Genomic DNA, 19,644 nt, shown 5'->3' on the forward strand with positions numbered 1-19,644 from the left:
TAAGACCCAGGGGCCACTGAACCAGCTCATGTGGGTGGGGCAAGTGCGGTGCTTCTGGCTAAGAGCTTCAGAGAGAGGGAGAAAGGGGAAGTGACCTGGCCAGCTCAGACTTTCCTTTAGTCCAGGTCACTTAACCTAAGCTCCAGGGCTTCCCCCTCCCTCTACTGAGCCTCTGTCAAGACTGTGGCTTCAAGCCTGGGGGGATAGGGCAGTGGGTGGAGCGCTTGCCACACAGATGGGAGTCCCCAGAACCACGGGAAGGTGGGTGCTGCCGCCCGCCGTGATCACAGCACACCCCTCCAGGAAGACAAACGCTAGCCTGGAGTTCACAATGGGAAAAAAACAAGCAAAGATCCTGGTTCACACAAATTGCAAGGCAAGGAAGGACCAACTCCTGAGTTATCCTCTGACCTCCATTCCGACCTGCGTTTACATTCACCATACCACACACACAGAGAGAGAGAGAGGAGAGAGAGAGAGAGAGAGAGAGAGAGAGAGAGAGAGAGAGAGAGAGAGAGAGAACATATCTCCTCCTGCTGCTTCATGTTGAAGACACCATGGCCACACACATGCACTGAGAACAAGACAGATGTGGAGATGGCCTCCACTTTGCCAGAAATTCCTTGGAAGACTTCTTTTCTCCCTGGCTCCAGCCTGTAAGTCTCGGTGTGTCTTCATTTGAACCCGTGCGCAGGGAGAGAGCTGGAAAAGGCTTCTCCTTAGCGGGAACCAGAGATAAACCCCAAACTGGTCCCAAGCTAGAAGTGTGTGATGGACCTCTGCCACGCAGCACCCCAGGAAAGGCATCCAAGCTGTTGTCTGGAAAGTTTTCCGTGATAATCAGAGCTCTGTCTGTCCCATCAAAGCTCAGGCTTATTAAAGCGCTAAGCTTCTGAAGAAGCGCGAACTACGATTTGTAGGTTTATTATGCAAAGTAGCCATCTGTAGAAGAAATGTGGAATCCCATTTTCAAAATGAAGACTTCTGGGTCAACAGCACAGGCTATAAATCCCAGAGGTGCGGCCGTTTCTGAGCAGATGGTGGCAGATACTTGTTCTCTGATCATCCCGTGTATTTTGGAGTGTGTGGCAGGGACTCTCATCTGAGAGGAAGTGAGAAGCCAGAGCAGGCAGGGTCAACAGAGGAGTAGGGGGCCTTGGCTTCTCCAACATTTCCCTAGCTGCTAAGATTCCTTAGACCCAGTACAGAGTGACATCATCTGGTTTACGCTTTATTTTAAGTGTGTGTGTGTGTGTGTGTGTGTGTGTGTGTGTGTGTGTGTGTGCATCTACATGTGAGTAACACGCGTGGGGAGCTAGGAGACAAGCTCCAGTGTCATTCTTCAGAAACCTATTTGTTGAAGTAGGACCCCTCAGCCGGGCGGTGGTGGCGCACACCTTTAATCCCAGCACTTGGGAACCAGAGGCAGGTGGATCACTGTGAGTTCGAAGCCAGTCTGGTTTATACAGCGAGTTCCACACAGCCCGGCTGCACAGAAAAAGAAGGAGGAGGAGGAAGAGGAGGAAGAAGAAGAAGAAGGAAGAAGAAGAAAAAAGAAGAAAAGGAAATAGGATCTCTCACTAGCCTGGAGCTCATCCACCAGCTAAGCCCGCTGGCCAGTGAGCCCCAGGGGTCTGTCTGCCTGCGTCTCCCCAGCAATGGGCTTACAACTCATGTTGCTACACCCGACTGGCCGGCTTTACAGGTGTTCCGAGGACAAAACTTGTGTCCTTTCCTTGCAAGGCGAGGACTTGATTGCTAGTGCCATCTCTCCGGCTGTCTTGAAAGTGGAAGCAGAGAAAAACACGAGTGCTCGGATGCTGGGTATCTTCTGAGGCAGCAGGGATGGATCAGATGCCATGTGCAGAGGGAGTCCTGTAGGGAGGGGACACTGGTAACTTGATTATGCCTAAATTAAGTTTTAAGCGACCTTCAGAATAAAAAGATGCCAATCCAAACTTGAGGTTATTATTATTATTATTATTATTATTATTATTAATTATTATAAACCAGCTGTGAGAGGATGAGACGGCAGGTGAATGCATGAATACACAGCGTGCAGAGGCTGAGTCCTGGGGCGCAGGGAGTGTGGAGAAGAAGGGGTCAGTGAAGACAGCTAGGACACGGAGCTGAGAAGAGAGCCAGACTGGAGGTGTTCCGTGCCTTGAGAGGGGAGGCTTCCCCAACGGGGACGTTATGAACTGGGCAGAATGCTAGGGCAGGCGAGTCAAGACGTTGGCTTTAGAGGAAGTTGTGGGTATTTATAGTAAAAATCCGTTTCCCCAGACGGGGGGAAGTGAAAACCAGGCAAGTGGGTTGGAGGGACGGCATTGCTTTCTGGGAATTCTGCCGTGAAAGGTGCCAAGAGATGAGGTGGTCAGTGGTGAGAGGAGAATCGGGAGGAGGATTTCAGTAAAACAGGGAAAGACCGCATGCTGCTGGGAATGGGAAACTCTGGAGCTCTGGGTGGGTGGGCTCTTTTCTATCCACTGCTCTATGCCTTGCCATTTTCCCTTAACAACCTGAGGTCCTTGGTATTTGATCAATACCACCAAACTCTTCCATCAATATTGGAAGAGTGTCTTCCTGTGAACAGTTGCGTACTACTCCATTGGAGGGATGTGCCATAAGTGAAAATGATCCCGATGACAGACAGGTGTGTTTCCCACAACCTCTGCCACCATAGGCAACTTTGCTCTGAATAAGTTCACACATGCCTCCTGTTCTGTGCATTAGCCATGTTCCCTGTTTACTTCTGATAGCCGCATTAGACTGAAGTCATCATTTAGACACAGGCTATGAAGGAAGATAGACCTCATGAAAGGTGAATAGGAGCATAGCATTTCTTTCTGGGTTTTGTCTACAGTAACAGTATTGTTCACTGGTTTTCAGGAGGGCGTCCCCAAATATTTTTAAGAGCCTTGCTAGATATCTCCCTTACTCCATGTTCCAGAGGGTTCTATGTCCTGGACTGCCCCTTCCCCACTGGCATTTCAAAGTGGCAGACTGTTGTGTTGGCATCATTTGGGAGCTGTGGAGTCATGTCCTTGATGCCTGTCTGTGTTTTGTGATGCCTGTGCTGATCTGGTTTTTTGTTTGTTTGTTTGTTTGTTTGTTTTTGTTTTTTTCCTAGACCTTTGGAAACACCAAGTCATGAAAGAAAACTTTTCGGTTGTGAGACCCCAGATAGTTGAGCGATTTGTACAGAGATTAATGGAGAAGTCCCAAGACAACGGACCCGAGGTACGCATTCAAAATGAACTGCTCTGCTTCCCTTTTAACAGTAACCCATGTGGGGAAGGTTGCCATTTTATATACCCTGGTGCTCTGCACCCTCCCCAACGATGTGACTACTGAGGCTGAACCCCAAAAGTCCACCACTCACTACCATTTCAGTATGAACAAGCCCATGTCTGTCCATTTTGGAGTAATCAGAAAATGATCATTGGCTAATCAAAAAAATTGATCAAATGTTTAAAGACAAACTTGGAACTTTTAAATTGAGTTGATTTTTTAAGCAGTTTTCTATTGTTGATTTGCTAGTAAAAAAAAACAATGAAAAAGAGGAAACCCAAAAAGACTTATAGTACACCTAATTAGGAAACATTTTTAAAAGTCTGCAGTTTGGGAGGCAGGGGAAGGCCAATAAAAGGTCTACAGCACCAAAAGGTAACATTTCATTCACATCCCCAATTTCCTCTCCAATGGAAGTGATACCAATAATTTTATGTTTGTGTCCTTTCAGAAAAGATATCTGAACTCATATAACACCCTAAACTGTAATGTTCAACGGTATTTACCCTTGGCCAAAAGTGTTTGCTGAAATCGAAAGAATCCATTGAAAAGGCGAGATAAGAGAGCAAATGCAAGTATTTGAACACCAGTTTCAGGGTCATTAATAAGTGCTTAAAATAAAATCACCTCCACCCAACCATTAAAAAAAAAAATCTGTCCTGCCAGGCCTGTGATCCTAGCACTCAGGAGGCCGAGGCAAGGAGACTGGAAGTTCCAGGCCAGGGGCTGGCAAGATGGATCAGTGGGTAAAGGAGCTTGCAGCCAAACCCAAATGACCTGAGTTCCATCAGTGGGACCCACATGATGGAAGTAGAGAACCAACTCATGAACATTGCCACATCTGACCCCCACACAACACCATGGCATGCTGACATGTGTATGTGTGCATGCGTGTGTGTACACACACGCCCCATACACACACGCACAAATAAATAATGGAAAGGTGGGCAAAAGAGTTCCAGGCCAGGGGCCAGGGAGATGGCCGAGCGAGTAAAGGTTCTTGCTACCAAGCCTGATGAGCTGAGTTTGATCCCCAGAACCCACACAGTGGTAGGAGAGCCCAGGCTCCATCAGGAGAAACGTACACATACTAGTTAGTCAGATAGATAAATGATAGATAGATAGATAGATAGATAGATAGATAGATAGATAGATAGAGGATAGATAGATAGACAGACAGACAGATAGATGATAGATAGATAGATGATAGATAGACAGACAGACAGATAGATGATAGATAGATAGACAGACAGATAGATAGATAAATAGATAGATGATAGATAGATAGACAGACAGACAGATAGATGATAGATAGACAGACAGATAGATGATAGATAGATAGATAGACAGACAGGCAGACAGACAGATAGATAGATAGAAAGGAAACAAGAATCCCAGGCCAGCCTGGGCTATACAGCAAGACTCTGTTTTAAAAAAATGAATAAATAAATAAAATTTGAAACTTTAAAAAAAAATCTGTATTGGCAAAATGTGCTCAATTTTTTTTATATTGTTTTCTTCAAGTTTACACTTTTTTTCTTAAGTTTTTGGAAATGTTCCCATAAATTTCTACAATAAACACTTGGGTCCTTAATTATGAGGTAGAGAATTCCCAAGCGTGGTGGGGATGTAGTCCCCCCAGACTCAGCCATACACATATGCTCACGGAGCTATCATTTACACTGGACGTTGTCCTGTGTGCTGATGAGCGACCCTGTCTTCCAGGGCAGAGATGTTTAAATCAAAACACAGTGGCTCACTTTAAGAAGGAAAGGCGTGGGGGGCTGGAGAGGTGGCTCAGGAGTCAAGCATGCTTGCTGCTCTTCCAGGGGACCCGGCTCCAGTTGCCAGCACCCACGCCTGGCAACTTACAAATGCATTTACCTGTACGTGGGGCACATAAACTTATGCAGGCACCCAAACATATCCATAAATAAAAAGAATGCATGAATCCTTAACAATAAGAAAGGAAGGGCATTCTGACATGTGTTGCCACCTGATAAACTGTGGGAACACCTGTGAGGGCATGAAAGGATTCTTGATTATCAGGTACCCGCAAGAGTCAGACTCACAGGAGTCGGGAACAGAAAGGGCAAATCAGTGTTCAGCAGGTACTGTTTTCAATTCATAAGATGAAAAGGAATTTGTCCGTGGGTTGGTGATGGTGCCACCGCTCTATACTTGGTAACAGTTAAAAGAATAAGTTTTATGATATGCAGATATAGAGTACATGCATACATACATACATACATACATGCATACACACATATATACATACATGCATACACACATACATACGTGCATACATACGTACAAGAACTGCTCACACACACCTCTCTGCATGTGCCCGGTTGCTCACCCCATCACTGAGGATAAGGACCTTTGGTTTTTGGTGGGGGACGGGATGTTGTTTTCATTTTGAGACGGGATCTCAATCTGTATGTAACCCTGGCTGGCCTCCAACCCGCCATCCTCTGCTTCCACCTCCCCGCTGCTGGGATCACAGGAACCCCAGCTAAGGCTGACATCTTGTAGGGAAGAAATGTAGGATTCACCGACACAACAAATCCCTATCAGGCACATCTGCAACTCAGGAAATGCTTGGGGAGGTTGGTGGCGCTCAGCTCCTCTCAAGTCCATGCCTGGTGGGCCACGGGTCTCTTCTGCTCCCCTGCAGAAACCAAGAGCTCACTCACAACCAAACTGCCCGGCCCCAGGCAGCTTGTGTCTGGTCAGCTGTTAGTAAGTTGTATTTGGCCTTCCCTGTACATCTTCACCGTAGATCCTCTGTCCCTGGAGACCCACAGACCATGGGTTCTGCCCCTGAGGGTGAGCAAATATCCCAGGCCCCTCAGAACTGTCACTGTGGTGGGTGGAGTCCCTGTACGATTCAGCAGGGGGCTTGCTCCAGAAAACAAGTCCAAGTGGACCCTTTCCTTGAATGCTGGGGCTCCATACCAGAACATGCAGACGGGGAAGCAGAGCTCTCCTGGGCCCCTTTACTAGTTTCTTCCACGCACAGTGGACTGGGCAGTGACCTGGGGTCCTCAGCCTACCAGCCCTCCCCTGTACAAGCCACCCCTGTCCCTTTCCAAGGTCACTAGGCACACGCTTGCCACTGTGGCCAGTCTCCTTTAAATCCTAGGCTGTCTGCGCAGCTCGCGGTGACCTTGGCCTCAGTGTTTCTCTTGGCTTACTGCCTGGAAGTGTGCTGGGCTGGGCAGCCGCATCACGCTGGTGCGGCGAGCTGTCCCCGGGAGCGCGCAGGTTGGACTCGGACACCCCATCATCCCGCTTGTTCTTGGTCAGTTTGGTCCATTCCTGGGACCCCTTGAGATCTTCACAGATCTGCATTTTCAGCATCTGGTTGCTCCTTCTGCCTGCCCTGAGCATCCTCTTTAAGCCATTAGTAGCGGTGAAGACAGGACAGTCCCCAAGGCCCCAAGCTGCCCACGCTAGACCTCCCAGGCTGTGCAGCTGTCTCAGAACAGATCATCCATGGGCCAGGGGCATGCGCAGTCAGTCTGCCATCCGGCCACGTTCTCCGAGTCCCCTTCTCAGGCATCCTGCTGGAAGCCCGGGATTCTGTCTGCGCGATTTCCAGAGAAAATCACGTCAATCTGGCAGATTTCTTTCTTTCTTTTTTTTTTCCACTCATGTTGGTGTCTAGTCTCTTCCCAGTTTCTAGAAAACCAGCCTCCATCCATCACTGGGTTCTAATATCTCCCCCCCCCCGCGCGCCCCCTTTGAGGCAGAGTTGGAGTTTACTAAAAAGAGGATTTTCAAATTTTTGAGTACAGTTTATTTATGGGGAGAAGACACACGGAGGCCAGAGGGAGGCTTCCTGATAGAGGTGTTGTTAGGGCTGAATCCTGAAGCACCCGGGAGGTGCTGATAAAATGAAGACAGGCAGGGGACAAACAGCATGGGGCGTGGGGACCATGCTGGAGCAGGGGATAGGGTTAGGTGCGGAGTAGCGCTGTGTAGCCCTTGGGAGTCAGTCCCAGGAGGAACACATCAGCAGAGGTGGTGCTTTAGAAACCTGCAGAATACCTTTGTGCCTGATACTAAACAACCTGTTTGTGTTGGGTGTGGTGGCACACGCCTATAAAGCCACTGGAAGCAGAATAAGCCCTGGCACAGGCCGGGCCTCACCCAAGACTCTTGAGGAATTCGTGCACAGGGCAGCCTGCTGTTGTTGCAGCCAACGCCATTGCCATAGTCAGTTTCCGGCTTACATGCTGCTGCCGCTGCTGCGGTGGAGTCGGTCCAGAGGAGGGTGGTGGTACTGGGAACATCTGGGCCCATGAGGCGAAGTGGGAGGGTGAAACCTGTTCCAGCTGCCTCTACAGGAGCAGGAGGGACTTTCGAAGTGACCTGGAAGGTACGGCTGCAGCTGAGCGTTCCTGGCAGAGCCAGTGGAAGCCCCAGGGTCCAGCATCTGCTGTTTAAGAGGCTGAGTGTGACGTGCAGGACCAAAGTGTACCTAATGCCTTTCTTCCTCACCTGCCAGCTGCTGCACCCACCTCGGACGGACGGACATGCTCCTCCGCCCCACTTCCTCGTCCCCTCCCCCCACTTTCAGATCCCTCTAAGACTGAGCTTGAGCTGAGCTGGAGCGGATCCTTCTACCCAACCTGTTGCCCGCCCCCTCCCGTGGAGCCTCGTGGGAGAAAGGAGGTGCTTGTGGGTCGAGTTCTGACATCCCCCACCTCTATGGTGCCATCCAAACTCACTAGGGGCCCCTTGCTCCTGCTGTGGAAAACCTCTGCCGTCTGGGGAGGCCATCTCGAGTATGTTCTGCCAGCCCATATGTCCAGGGGCTACGGTGGCAAGACGTTAGCCTGAGAGGCGATTGCCCTGCTAGAGAGCTGGTGGAGGCCCTGTTGGCTGGTCTCACTCCCAGGCCAGGAAGGGGTGAGTCACTGGGGCTGGACTCCAGCGTGGCCTGAGGTGAGGTCACTGGCCACACCCTCGCTGGCTGACCTCTCAGCCTTGACTTCTCAGGGCTTCAGGTTTTCACCAGAGTCAAACTAGGAAGTTCCCTTCGCCATTAACAAGCCCTTTCCCCACAAAGGAATCGGGGTTCTGAAGAGAGCTCCAGGACCCCTTGGTATGGTGTCAACAGCTTCCTGGTGCTCATTGCCCAAAGGTGCAGAGGATAGCATGGGACGGGGTGACCCACCTTACCCCATCTACTGAAAGGGCCCTTTAAGGACTGGGGGGAGGGCCCTGAAAAAGGAGTCCTAGCACTCTGGGCCACATAAGCAGAAGTCGTCCTCAGATTCCGTGGACCAGTCTTTATTATATCCTGACAGGCTGATACAACTGATGGCTTTTTGAAAACATAACTTTTAGTATGTATGCTTTATGTAAAAATTATTTTAATGACATGTACCAATCGTGATTATATTATATTAGAAAATAGAAATACAGGCCGGGCAGCAGTGGCGCACGCCTTTAATCCCAGCGTTCGAGAGGCAGAGGCAGGTGGATCTCTGTGAGTTCAAGGCCAGCCTGGTCTACAGAGTGAGTTCTAGGACAGCCTGAGCTACACAGAGAAACCTTGTCTCAAAAAAAAAAAGAAACAAAAACCCAGAAAAACAAAAAAACAAACAAAAGAAAGGTAGAAAGAAAATAGAAATACAGGCTGGGCAGATGGCTTAGCACAGTGGTTCTCGACCTTCCTAGTGCTGTGACCCTTTAATACAGTTCATGTTACGGTGACGCCCAAACATAAAGTTATTTTTGTTGCTACTTCGTAATTGTAATTTTGCTACTGTTAATGAATCATAATGTGTTTCATACCTGTGTTTTCCGATGGTCTTAAGTGACCCCTGTGAAAAGGCCATTTAATCCCCAAAAGGGTCGAGACCCACAGGTTGAGAACCAGTGATGTCGACTTCCATGGGTCCTCTCTGTCAGCTGTGCTCTCCAGAGTGAGACTAGATCTTACCAGTGAGGCGAATACCCCTGGTGTGGCACAGACCAAGAGGCAGCTGTGGAGGGAGGGGGCCAGGTGGAATTTGGGTGGACCAAGTGACGAGTACTATCCTGACATGTCGGGGTCCTGAGGCAGGAAGCTGGGGGTCATACCATGAGCTCTGACTGGGGGGCAGCTTCTCCCTGTGTCTCCGTAACTCATCATGGAACTCATAGCAGTCTCTGGACTCAAGTTCAAAGCCGGCCACCTAGCTTGTTATCTTTCCAAGTAGAGCTAGATTTACACTCTAACAGTTTGTTACTTCTCCAAACCTTTCATGTTCGAGTCACGTGACAGGTCAGCCTCCATTTCGTCTCTCCTCCCTGGCTCTGCAAATGTATGGAGCAGAGCTAAGAGGGGTTCTGCGGAACCTGAGCCAATCAAGACTTTGGTGTGGAGGGGAAATGAAAATGTGTCTACGAGCCAGAGCGACATGTCCCCTGAGCCCTGGTTTGGTGTGCCTGCCAGAACCCCTGGTGGAGCCGCCAAGAGAGACAGGTTTGCCTTTTCAGATCTCTTTCAGGAGGGAGCACCTCGAAGCCTGCCTCCTCTCCCTGGGGTGTGATGTGATGGCCAGAGAACGCAGCAACTTCGAGACCTACTCCATGTGTTACGAGCATCTCCTGCGACATGCCAGGGAGAGGCTCGGCCAGAGGGAGCAGGTGGGTGCCCAGGACGCGGGCGCTGGGAAGGAGGAAGGGGGTGGGCATGGAGGCCTCAGGGCTGCCTGGCAACGAAAACCTGAGCAGGTGAGGAGAGCTGTTCTTAGGCCAAATCTGGGGGGAAACAGTGCCCTCCACATTTCTTTCCCATTGGTTCATTTTCTCAGGCCAGGGCACGCTCAGTTGCTAAGGTGATAGCACTAGCAGCACTGGGTTGCAGGCCGTAGAGGTTCCCATGGATACAAGGCATGACCAATCAATGGGGTGAGCCTTTGAGAAAGGTGTATAACTGCCTCCCCTCTCCCAGAAAACACCAATCTCCTTGTGCTATTTCTGGTCTATCAGAGGATATATATATATATATATATATATATATATATATATATATATATATATATATATAGAGAGAGAGAGAGAGAGAGAGAGAGAGAGAGAGAGAGAATCTGTCTTCATATCAATTGGTCAGTTTCAGTGGTGAGATCTTGTCTTAGGGTTTTATTGTTGTGAAGAGACACCATGACCACAGGAACTCTTATAAAGGAAATCATTTCACTGGGGTGGCTTACATTTTGAGAAGTTTAGTCCATTATCATCATGGTGGGACATGGTGGCATGCAGGCAGACATGGTGCTGGAGGAGCTGAGAGTCCTACATCTTGACCCAAAAGCAACAGGAAGTGGTCTGAGTGTCACCCTGAATGAAGCTTGAGCAAAGGAGCCCTCAAAGCCCACCCACACAATGACATACTTCTTCCAACAAGGCCACACCTCCTAATAATGTCACTCCCTATGAACTTATGGAAGTCAATTACATTCAAATTACCATAGACTGCCTTAGAACTAGGTCCTAGTACCCATGGGGCCTCAGAGTCACACTGCCATAGAGTATACACTCTTTTGAAATAGGTTGTATCTTAGGAGCCTTAAATTTATCTTATACTTGAGGGGAAAATATGAAGTAGTGTCCAAAAAATTGAGTGAAGCATTAAAATATCGAACAGTGAGTCTTGGACTTGCCCACACTTGATGAATTCCCCATATTGAGCTCTGCATCCTTGTAGAAGCCTGGAAGTCATGTTGTGGGTTTTTTTTTTTTTTTTTGTATTGTATTGTTTTGTTTTTTTAATTTGTGTGTGCACATGTATTCATGTTCATGTGCATGTCATTTCTCAGAAACTACCCACCTTATTTTTTGAGACATATTCTCTCACTGGCACCTGGAGCTTGCCAATTCAGCTTGGGGAGCTGGCCAGCAAGCTTCAGGGGTCTCGCCGTCTCTGCCTTCCCAGAGCTGGGATTGCAAGCATGTTCCACCATGCCTGGCTTGCGTGTCATTTTTTGATGTTTTGTTAGAAACCCAAAGTTTAACTGCCCAGGGTGGTGCAACCTTGTAACCCCAGGACTTGGGAGATAGAGACAGGAAGCTCAGAAGGTTAGGGTGTTTAAGTTCAAGACCAGTCTGGTATACATGAGGGAGAGAAGGGGAGAGAGAGGGAAAGAGAGAGATCCCCAAGTCTAACAAGGTGCCAAGTACAGTCCAAGCTACTGGCAGGACCAGGGCCCTGAGGATCTTAGGATGAGGCTGTGTAAACACCAGCAGAGAGGGTTTGCATGTGCGCTGCAGAGCCTGTGTGTTGGACTGAGTGAGCCCCGCCTTCTCCTCCTCAGGAAGTAGACTTCCTTCGAAGAAGTCAAGTTCCTCCTGAAGACTGTGCTGGTCAGGTAGGTCAGTTCCATACTCTCAGTCTGCCAGAAGTTCGTGTTGCCTGCTCCAATCCCATCCTTAGAGGCCCAGGCAGGCACGCTCAAAGACTCTCGTGTCATTTTGTGTAAATGATCTTCCTAGGGGCCATTTTTCCCCTAGGGTTTTTCCTAAGTTGTCTTTGTTATGTGTTGGGAGGGGGTGTTATTGGGCCGAATTATGTGGGCATGCTTCTCTCTTTCTTTTTTTAAATGCCAGTTAGAGTGCATTTCAAAAATGAAGAGGCATTTGGTCAGGGGGCCTTGGGAAGGCCAGTGTGGAGATGAAGGGTCAAGGCAGTGGAAGGACTCATCAGAAGTACTGCGCTTAAGTACCAGTTCTCTGGAGCTCGTTCGTTCATCCTATTAAGAATGTTCGCCGGGCTGGAGAGATGGCTCAGAGGTTGAGCATGGCTGCCACAGCCTATTAATTCCACAGCACCTTGGGAGGCAGAGGCAGGCGGATCTCTGTGAGTTCGAGGCCAGCCTGGGTTACAGAGTGAGATCCTGGAAAGGCGCAAAGCTACACAGAGAAACCCTGTCTCGAACCCCCCCCCCCAAAAAAAAAAAGACTGTTCTATGCAGGATGACTCGGGAGGCAGAGGCCCGTGAATGTCACATGTTCTGACAATACTCCGGACTGGTGAGCCAAGCTGAGGTTCTGCCTTCCATCTCCACAGTCGGCCCCCAGCCCTCAGGAGACTGTGCTAGTCTACACGGAACTACTCCGCCACGTGTAGCCCCTCCCCTGCCACCCATACGCCATGTTGTACGTGCCGCATTGTTTCTGATTCTAGCTTGCAGAGCTCAGTCATGACATGGTCATGGAAATCACGGCTCTGAGAGCCCAGCTCACAGATCTGGAAGAGGGGACTCTGAATCTAAAACACCAGACTAGAAAAGAAGTCCAGGAGGAATACAGAGCGTTAGTGCAAGCTTTGTTTATGACCTGCTTACACATCAAGGTAAGAGTCTCACATCCGTGACGTGGGAAGCCCCATGGCTGCATACCAAGGGACCCATGGCGGAATGGCCTTTGAGATACCAAGATATTCTTGAGCCCCCAAGATTTCAAGTGGGAAGGTTTTGTGTGTTTGGAGGCTTGTTTTGTTGAAACGTGGTCTTGTTATGCAGTCCTGGCTGGCCTGGAACTTGCTATGTAGGGATCAAGCGTGGGCCACCAGGCATGGTGACAAGTACCTTCACCGACTGAGCCACGGCGACAGTCTGAGCTGTCAGTAGTCTTCCAGGATAGACACTGAGGTTTTGGAAAACTGAGTTTATGCCACACTCGAGGTCTGTCGCTGGTGGAAAGAGGAGTCACCTTTCCTCCAACACCTATCACTGTTGTTTTAGTCCAGTGAGACACCCAAGCGGGTGAGCAAAGGACCTCGAGCAAAGGACCTCAGAGCCATGCTTGAGCGGACAGAGAGCTGGCTGGGCGGACAGAGCGGCAGCCTGAGAGCTGGCTGGGCGAGCTTGGATTCTGAACGAGTTTTCACAGATCTGGTTCACCTTCCACATGCCCTCTGCCTTCTCCCACATGTAGCATCAGGGAGCTACCAACCTGTCAAACAAGGGTCGTCCCCCCCCCCAAAGAGGAATGGCGGGACTTCCTTGTGACATCACTGTGGAAGCTAGTCACTGAATAAAACTGAGCATCAGGAAGACAGATGTCCTATGCCTAAAATGAGCTGCCAGGGAGTTTGGTCACCCTGCCCTACGGATTTCAGTACACCTCCACAATGCCCTATGGATTTCAGTACACCTCCACAATGCCCTCGGATTTCAGTACACGTCCACAATGCCCTATGGATTTCAGTACACCTCCACAATGCCCTCGGATTTCAGTACACCTCCACAATGCCCTCGGATTTCAGTACACCTCCACAATGCCCTAAGTCTACAGCTTTCTTTCCCAACCTCTCTTCTGCTCTACTGGATAATCTCTAGAGCTAACCCCATTTAATCCATCACCTCCCTCCTCACTAGAGCCAGCCCCATTGAATCCCTTACCTGCCTCTCCTCCCTGGGAGTTCCAGAACAGACCCTAGGGTTGTTTTATTAGCAGGAGATCCCATCGATGCTCTGCCTTTGTCTTCCGGGGAATATTAGAGATTTCTTCTTACTTGCAAAATACAAATGTTAAAAGATCAAATTCAAAACAGCCTAGTCTATGAAGGCCAACCTTTCCTGAGCAAGCATTAAGAGATAAAAAGTGGACTCTCAGCTTGGGAATCCCTGTCCAACTCCTTGGCCCCAAAGGCAATGTTCCCACTGGTAACCAGCAGTCAAGCTTCCTGACATAGTTTCTAACTGGGCACCCTCCTGCCTTCCTCTCTGGGGAAGTGGTTCAGAAATAAAAGAGTGCCCATATGCCCACTTCTCATCCCTGGGACTTGTCTGCTCAGGCTGCCACAGCAAAACACCATTGACTGGGTGCTAAAGCCCAGGTGTTTATTTTCTCACAGTTCTGGAAGCCAAGAGTCAGAGATCAGGGGAAGAGGGTGGATTGCTCCCGTCCTAGGGGACCAGAAGCTGCCTTCTCCCTGTAGAGAGAAAGACAAAGATGATCCTCTGCTCTTACAGGGCACACTCTCCCTGGGATAGGGACCCACCCCTATGACCTAGTTTTAAGCTCTAAGGTCTTCTATCACCAGACATTTGAGGCTGGATAGGCAGTTTGGGAGGAGTCAGGACTGAGTTCACAGCACGGCGTCTGCAGTTATGCTTACATAAGCGTCCTGTGTCATCATCAGCCATTAGGCACAGCCATTCGGAACAGAACATCTCATACCCAGGTTTCCACTGGAGCCGAAGGAGGCGGCCAGGCCATCTCCTTCCTTCACTTATCTATAGTTAATGAAACTCCTCAGCAGTGGCTCATCTACAATGAGAGGTTCATTAGACTGTCCTCTGTCACCTCCCCCTCGGCTCTACCCATTGTCCTTCAGGCTCAACTTGCCTTGGTGTGGACAAGCGAGGCAAGTTCTAGGACATGTAGGTGGCCAAAAGATGAAGCCGTGCAGATTACAGGCACCACTTAAGGGTCTACTGTGCCTGCCTGGCACTACGGAGGAAAACTGGCTGGCTGGAGGGCATTTTGATCCTGCCCTTCGCGGCGGCGCACTGGCCCATGGTACTTCCCTGACCTGAGTCTGCTATTTTCAGGAGAAGCTGGATGAGAATCAGTTTCATTTGATCCAGAAAGTGTGTGAGCTCATCGGTGAGGTGAGAGCCGAAGGGATTGCCAATATGAAGCAGCTAAAGAAAACCTGGGGCTCTACCAGACCTGACGAAGAAGCAGAAGAGCACGCCGCCGCAGCCAAAGTTCGTGACCTCATGCCGCGTTTCTCCCTAGCACCCAGCCCCCCAATGGCCCGCTTAGCATCCCGAAGGGGTCGCCCCAAAACCCTGTAGCAGACATTTTAAAGGGACCCTGGGCCAGGGCTCCTTATGGTCACGTCTCATTTGGGAAGGCATGTTTCTGGTGTTAGCATCCGTTTCCTGGCGTTAGGAGTCCTGCCCTTCTGGGAAAAGGACCGAGAGTGGCCGTCTCTAAAAGTAAGCCCTCTTGGCAGGAGCAGCTGCGCCCCTTGGAGCAGGACAACAGCAGCACCCTGGCTGCTCTAGTGTGCAAAGCGAGGAGCCTGGGCCGCTGGCGCCTGGCTGTGCAGGAGGCTCGCCTCCGAGGTCAGCTGAGCAGGGCGGAGAAGGTGAGTGTTGGAGGGAGGCCCTCCCTCCCTGCCCCTCCCCGCCATGCTCCTGCCTGAAGACTGGGTGCAGCCGCCGCGCTGGTGGCAGGTGGCCGGTGGCCCAACCATGCTAAGGGATCTGGCAGTTGGCAATTGATCCACAACCCCCTCCCCCAACACACACACACACACACACACACACACACGAGAATAGGCAACCTTAGAGCCTTGGGAGAAATAGAAAACAGACAGGCAGAACCAGTCATGGAGATGAAAGCATGGTGCCTACGTGGGGGTGGGGGTGGGGAGGTGCTTTTTTAAGGGCTTGAGGCTACTAGCTTTGGATTTTGCCTGAGATAATCTGAGGGGAATCTGCTTTAGACACATCCAAAGCGAAGCACATTATCGGGAGTAGTTTGGAAAGTTGCACTTCCTCGAAATCTGGGTTTACTCTGATCTGTGGCGTCATCCATAACCAAAATCACACAAGCCACGGCCAGCCAGAGCCCCGGTCCATGGGGAGTGTTGAGGAAGGGCCCACCGTGAGCTGTCGGCTGAGACGCGAGACTAAAGCCCTAGGAGGGAGGCTTACTTCCTGCCTCCCCGTGCCTGCAGGAATCCGCTCACAGCAAAAGAGAATGCTCCAGAACCAAGCTAATGGCAGCGCAAGAAGTGCATTTCCTTCAGCAGGAGCTGCTGGCCGCTCGGCAGGCCCTGGCCGAAGCTCAGGCTGACAACCGGAAGCTGCGGCGGCAGCAGGACACCCAGGTATTTAGAGCCCCAGTTAGGCAGTCCGAGCGTGGCCCTGAGAAGGGACACTGAGAAGGGACACTGTGGTACTGGGCACAGCCACCAGAGCCTCCCAGTATCTAGAATACCACTGATTTGAGAAACTCTGGAGTCAGTTCCCAAAGAAACTCCCGACAATGGCTTAGTAACATATGAAGGCAGGTGCTCCCAGCAGCACAAATACCTGCTACAGAATCCCGGCTCCTCTCAGTAACACACACACACACTCACATACCATACAGATATACACACACCATACACACACACACCATACAGACACACAGACACACACTACACACACACACACACAGACATACACACACAAAACACACACACACTCACATACCATACAGATATACACACACCACACACACACACACCATACAGACACACACACACACACACACAGACATACACACACACACACACACTCACATACCATACAGACATACACACACACCATACAGACACACACACACACCATACAGACACACACACACAAACACACACACACACACTCACACACCATACAGACATACACATACACCACACACACACCATACAGACACACACACACACCATACAGACATACACATACACCACACACACACACCATACACACACACACACACCATACAGACATACACACACACCACACACACACCACACAGACATACACACACACCACACACACACACCATACAGACACACACACACACACCATACAGACATACACACACCACACACACGCACACCATACAGACATACACACACCACACACACACACACACACACACACACACACACACACACACCACACACAGACATACACACACACCACACACCACACACACACACACACACACAACACACACACACACACACACACACAGAGTCCCTGAGCTTCCCTTCTCTTCCCCCAGCTTTTTTTCCCTTATAGAACCCAGCCATTTTGGCCACGTGGTCTCGTGGCTCTCGGCTCTCCGTGGTCTCTCCGTGGTCTCTCGTGGTCCGCTCTCTTGCTCCCTCTCTCTTCTCTTCCTCTCTCGCTCTCCTCCTTCCCCTCTCCTATCAAGGCCCTGTCCAGTCTTCTGGACATGTGCAGGCTACTGCTTTCTCTCTCTGCTCTGGGCTCTTCCAGATGCCTCTGGCTGTCCTGTCCCTCACATCCACAGTAAAACGCTTCCCCTCCACTGTGCCTAGGAGCGGTCACGTCCTCTTCATTCATCGGAACACAAATTGCAAATTGGCCTACACTTTTCTTCCTCTTCCTCCTCCCCCACTTTCACTTTTTCTTTGCTTTGTTGAGATCATCTGACTTCACAGCTTCTGCTGGCTCAGGACAAGCTCGGCTCCGTTTTCTTTCTCTAACTAGCTTCCCCAGAGATGTTTTGAGAGAAGACAAAGCCCAAGTCAGAAGCTCCCTTCCACACTAATGCTTCAGTGGAGTGCCCTGGCCTGCTCAGAGTTGAACCCGACCACTGCTGGTCCTTAGGAGGAGAAAGGCTTCATGGCAATGCAAATGTGGCTTGTGGTTGATTTGAGTATTTGGTGGATAGGTAATTAGCGTTAATATCATCATCCAATGTTTGGTGCCGAGAAAACTCCATTTCTTGACCTGATAATGTTCTGGAGGGGCATTAGCACATCCTGGCTTTTGTTATAGTTTGTTGTGGGTTCTGGTTCCTCTGACTGATGTCTGGGGGGTGGGGGGTGTCGAAGTAGAAGTGCCAGGTGAGACAAGATCCTTGGGTTCCTGATGCTTACCCCCGGGCCAGACAGTCAGGCGCTCGTCCCCAGGGCCCAAGAAGCATGGCTGTTACGTCACCCGGCCTCAGCTGCGTCTGTTGCTGCTGATGATCGCTCTCTTTCTTGCCCTGGCCTCTCCCTTGCTGCAGGCTCAACTGCTGAGGGAGTTGGGACACAGAGTGACTCAAGACTCTGTCACTCGGCAGCGGGTGGAGAGCATAAAAACATCTGGCCTGGAGAAGCTCCTGGAAGACGTGGAGCAGAAGGAGCACCAGCTGCAGCTCCTGACGGAAGAGGCCGAGCGGGCTTCAAGACTCGGGCAGCTGCAGTGGAGGAAGATGGACAGAGACCTTCAGCAGGTGAGGCCTGCAGAGTGCAGCCCGGGGCTGTGGACCCTGCAGACCTGGGGAGCGCTCTCCACTCAGCGGCTGCTCTCCAGGCCTCTCTGCTGCCCTCACTGCAGGCTCTCCTGCTGTCAGCTCTAGGCACACCAGGAAATGGTTCCGTACACCACCCTGGGGCAACGGCTTCACTGTTCCAGGCTCAGAATTCCAGTCCCGTGACATCCCTGAAAAACAGGTTTCCACAACTCTAACCTTTGAACTGTGTGGGGCCTTTCAGAAAATTATGAGCCATAATCTGGGAAAGGAGCAAGTATCTGAAAGCTGTAAGAAGAGGTTTTTATTCCAGTGTTTCTAGAAATGCAGAGATTAAACATGAAAAGTGAAAGTGGTTTGCAGACATCGTTTTTTATAACTCCACCCCCTAAAGGAAATAGAAAAGGTTATTATAATGCAGGTATGGATTAATTCAAGCCCCAGTAAGCAGACTAGAGAAGGTAATTCAATAAAACCTGATGCAGAAGGTGCTTTACACATATCCACGGGTGAATAAAGCCTTTTTCATTCACCAGAGATAACAAAAGACAGAAAAGCAATTTTAAAATTAAATTGAACTATTATTGGTCAAGGGTTTCAAGGGCTCCAGGAGAATTAATCTGAATTGAGGGAACGCTAGACAAAATATTTTGAAGGGATTGGAGATGAGCTGCGGCAGAGTAAAAGAAAATTAGAATTCCACATTTATGAACTAGACATGGTGGCTCATGTCTAGAGTCTAGCACCAGGGACACTGAGGCATGGGAATTGCCATGAGTTTGAAGTCAATCTAAGCTACACAGAACGCCAACAAAAAACTTTCCTTTTGAGACGTGGTTCTGGTCAAGTAATGGACAGTTCTATTGGGACTGACTTTCACTGACTCTTACAGGGGAGCTCAGCAAGAAGTCCCTGGGCTTCTCCACCCCAAGTGGCAATTCTCAGCCAGCAAAAGGCCACCAAGAGTCCCCCCCTCCACATACCCCACCATGGTCCATGGCCAGCAGTGGCTTCTTTGGCCTATCCCTAACCCACCTCATCTGCATGTTTTTATCAGAGGGCTTCTCTGTATAATAATCTCAGGAGGTTCAGGATTCCAGGGAGCTTGCTTCAGGCAGGCATCCAATAATAACCTTTTGGGTAACTCAGGAGGTTGCATCAGCCCAGGAAGCTACTTTTTCTCCCAAAGTTAGAAAAAAAATGATCCAGGTACTAACCTCATAATGACTATTAATTAAAATTCTGCTGCCAAACCAGGAGGCCGTGGCGCATACCTTTAATGCCAGAGGCAGAGGCAGGAGGAGCTCTGTGAGTTCAAGGCCAGCCTGGGCTACAGAGTGTGGTGGTATTGTGTTC

At 49.9% G+C, this 19,644-nt stretch overlaps 1 protein-coding gene across 1 annotated transcript in view; it reads left to right on the forward strand.

Moving 5' to 3' along the window:
• LOC114707511 overlaps window positions 1-19,644 on the forward strand; it is a 178,242-nt gene that overhangs the window by 147,164 nt on the left and 11,434 nt on the right. Inside the window, 8 exon segments of the mRNA XM_037200291.1 lie at window positions 3,134-3,243; window positions 9,790-9,939; window positions 11,607-11,660; window positions 12,476-12,643; window positions 14,850-15,008; window positions 15,260-15,394; window positions 15,989-16,141; window positions 18,061-18,270. Coding sequence (XP_037056186.1) covers window positions 3,134-3,243; window positions 9,790-9,939; window positions 11,607-11,660; window positions 12,476-12,643; window positions 14,850-15,008; window positions 15,260-15,394; window positions 15,989-16,141; window positions 18,061-18,270 — 1,139 coding nt within the window.

This window comes from Peromyscus leucopus, chromosome 8a (genome assembly GCF_004664715.2).
Source record: "Peromyscus leucopus breed LL Stock chromosome 8a, UCI_PerLeu_2.1, whole genome shotgun sequence".
Taxonomy (NCBI): domain Eukaryota; kingdom Metazoa; phylum Chordata; class Mammalia; order Rodentia; family Cricetidae; genus Peromyscus; species Peromyscus leucopus.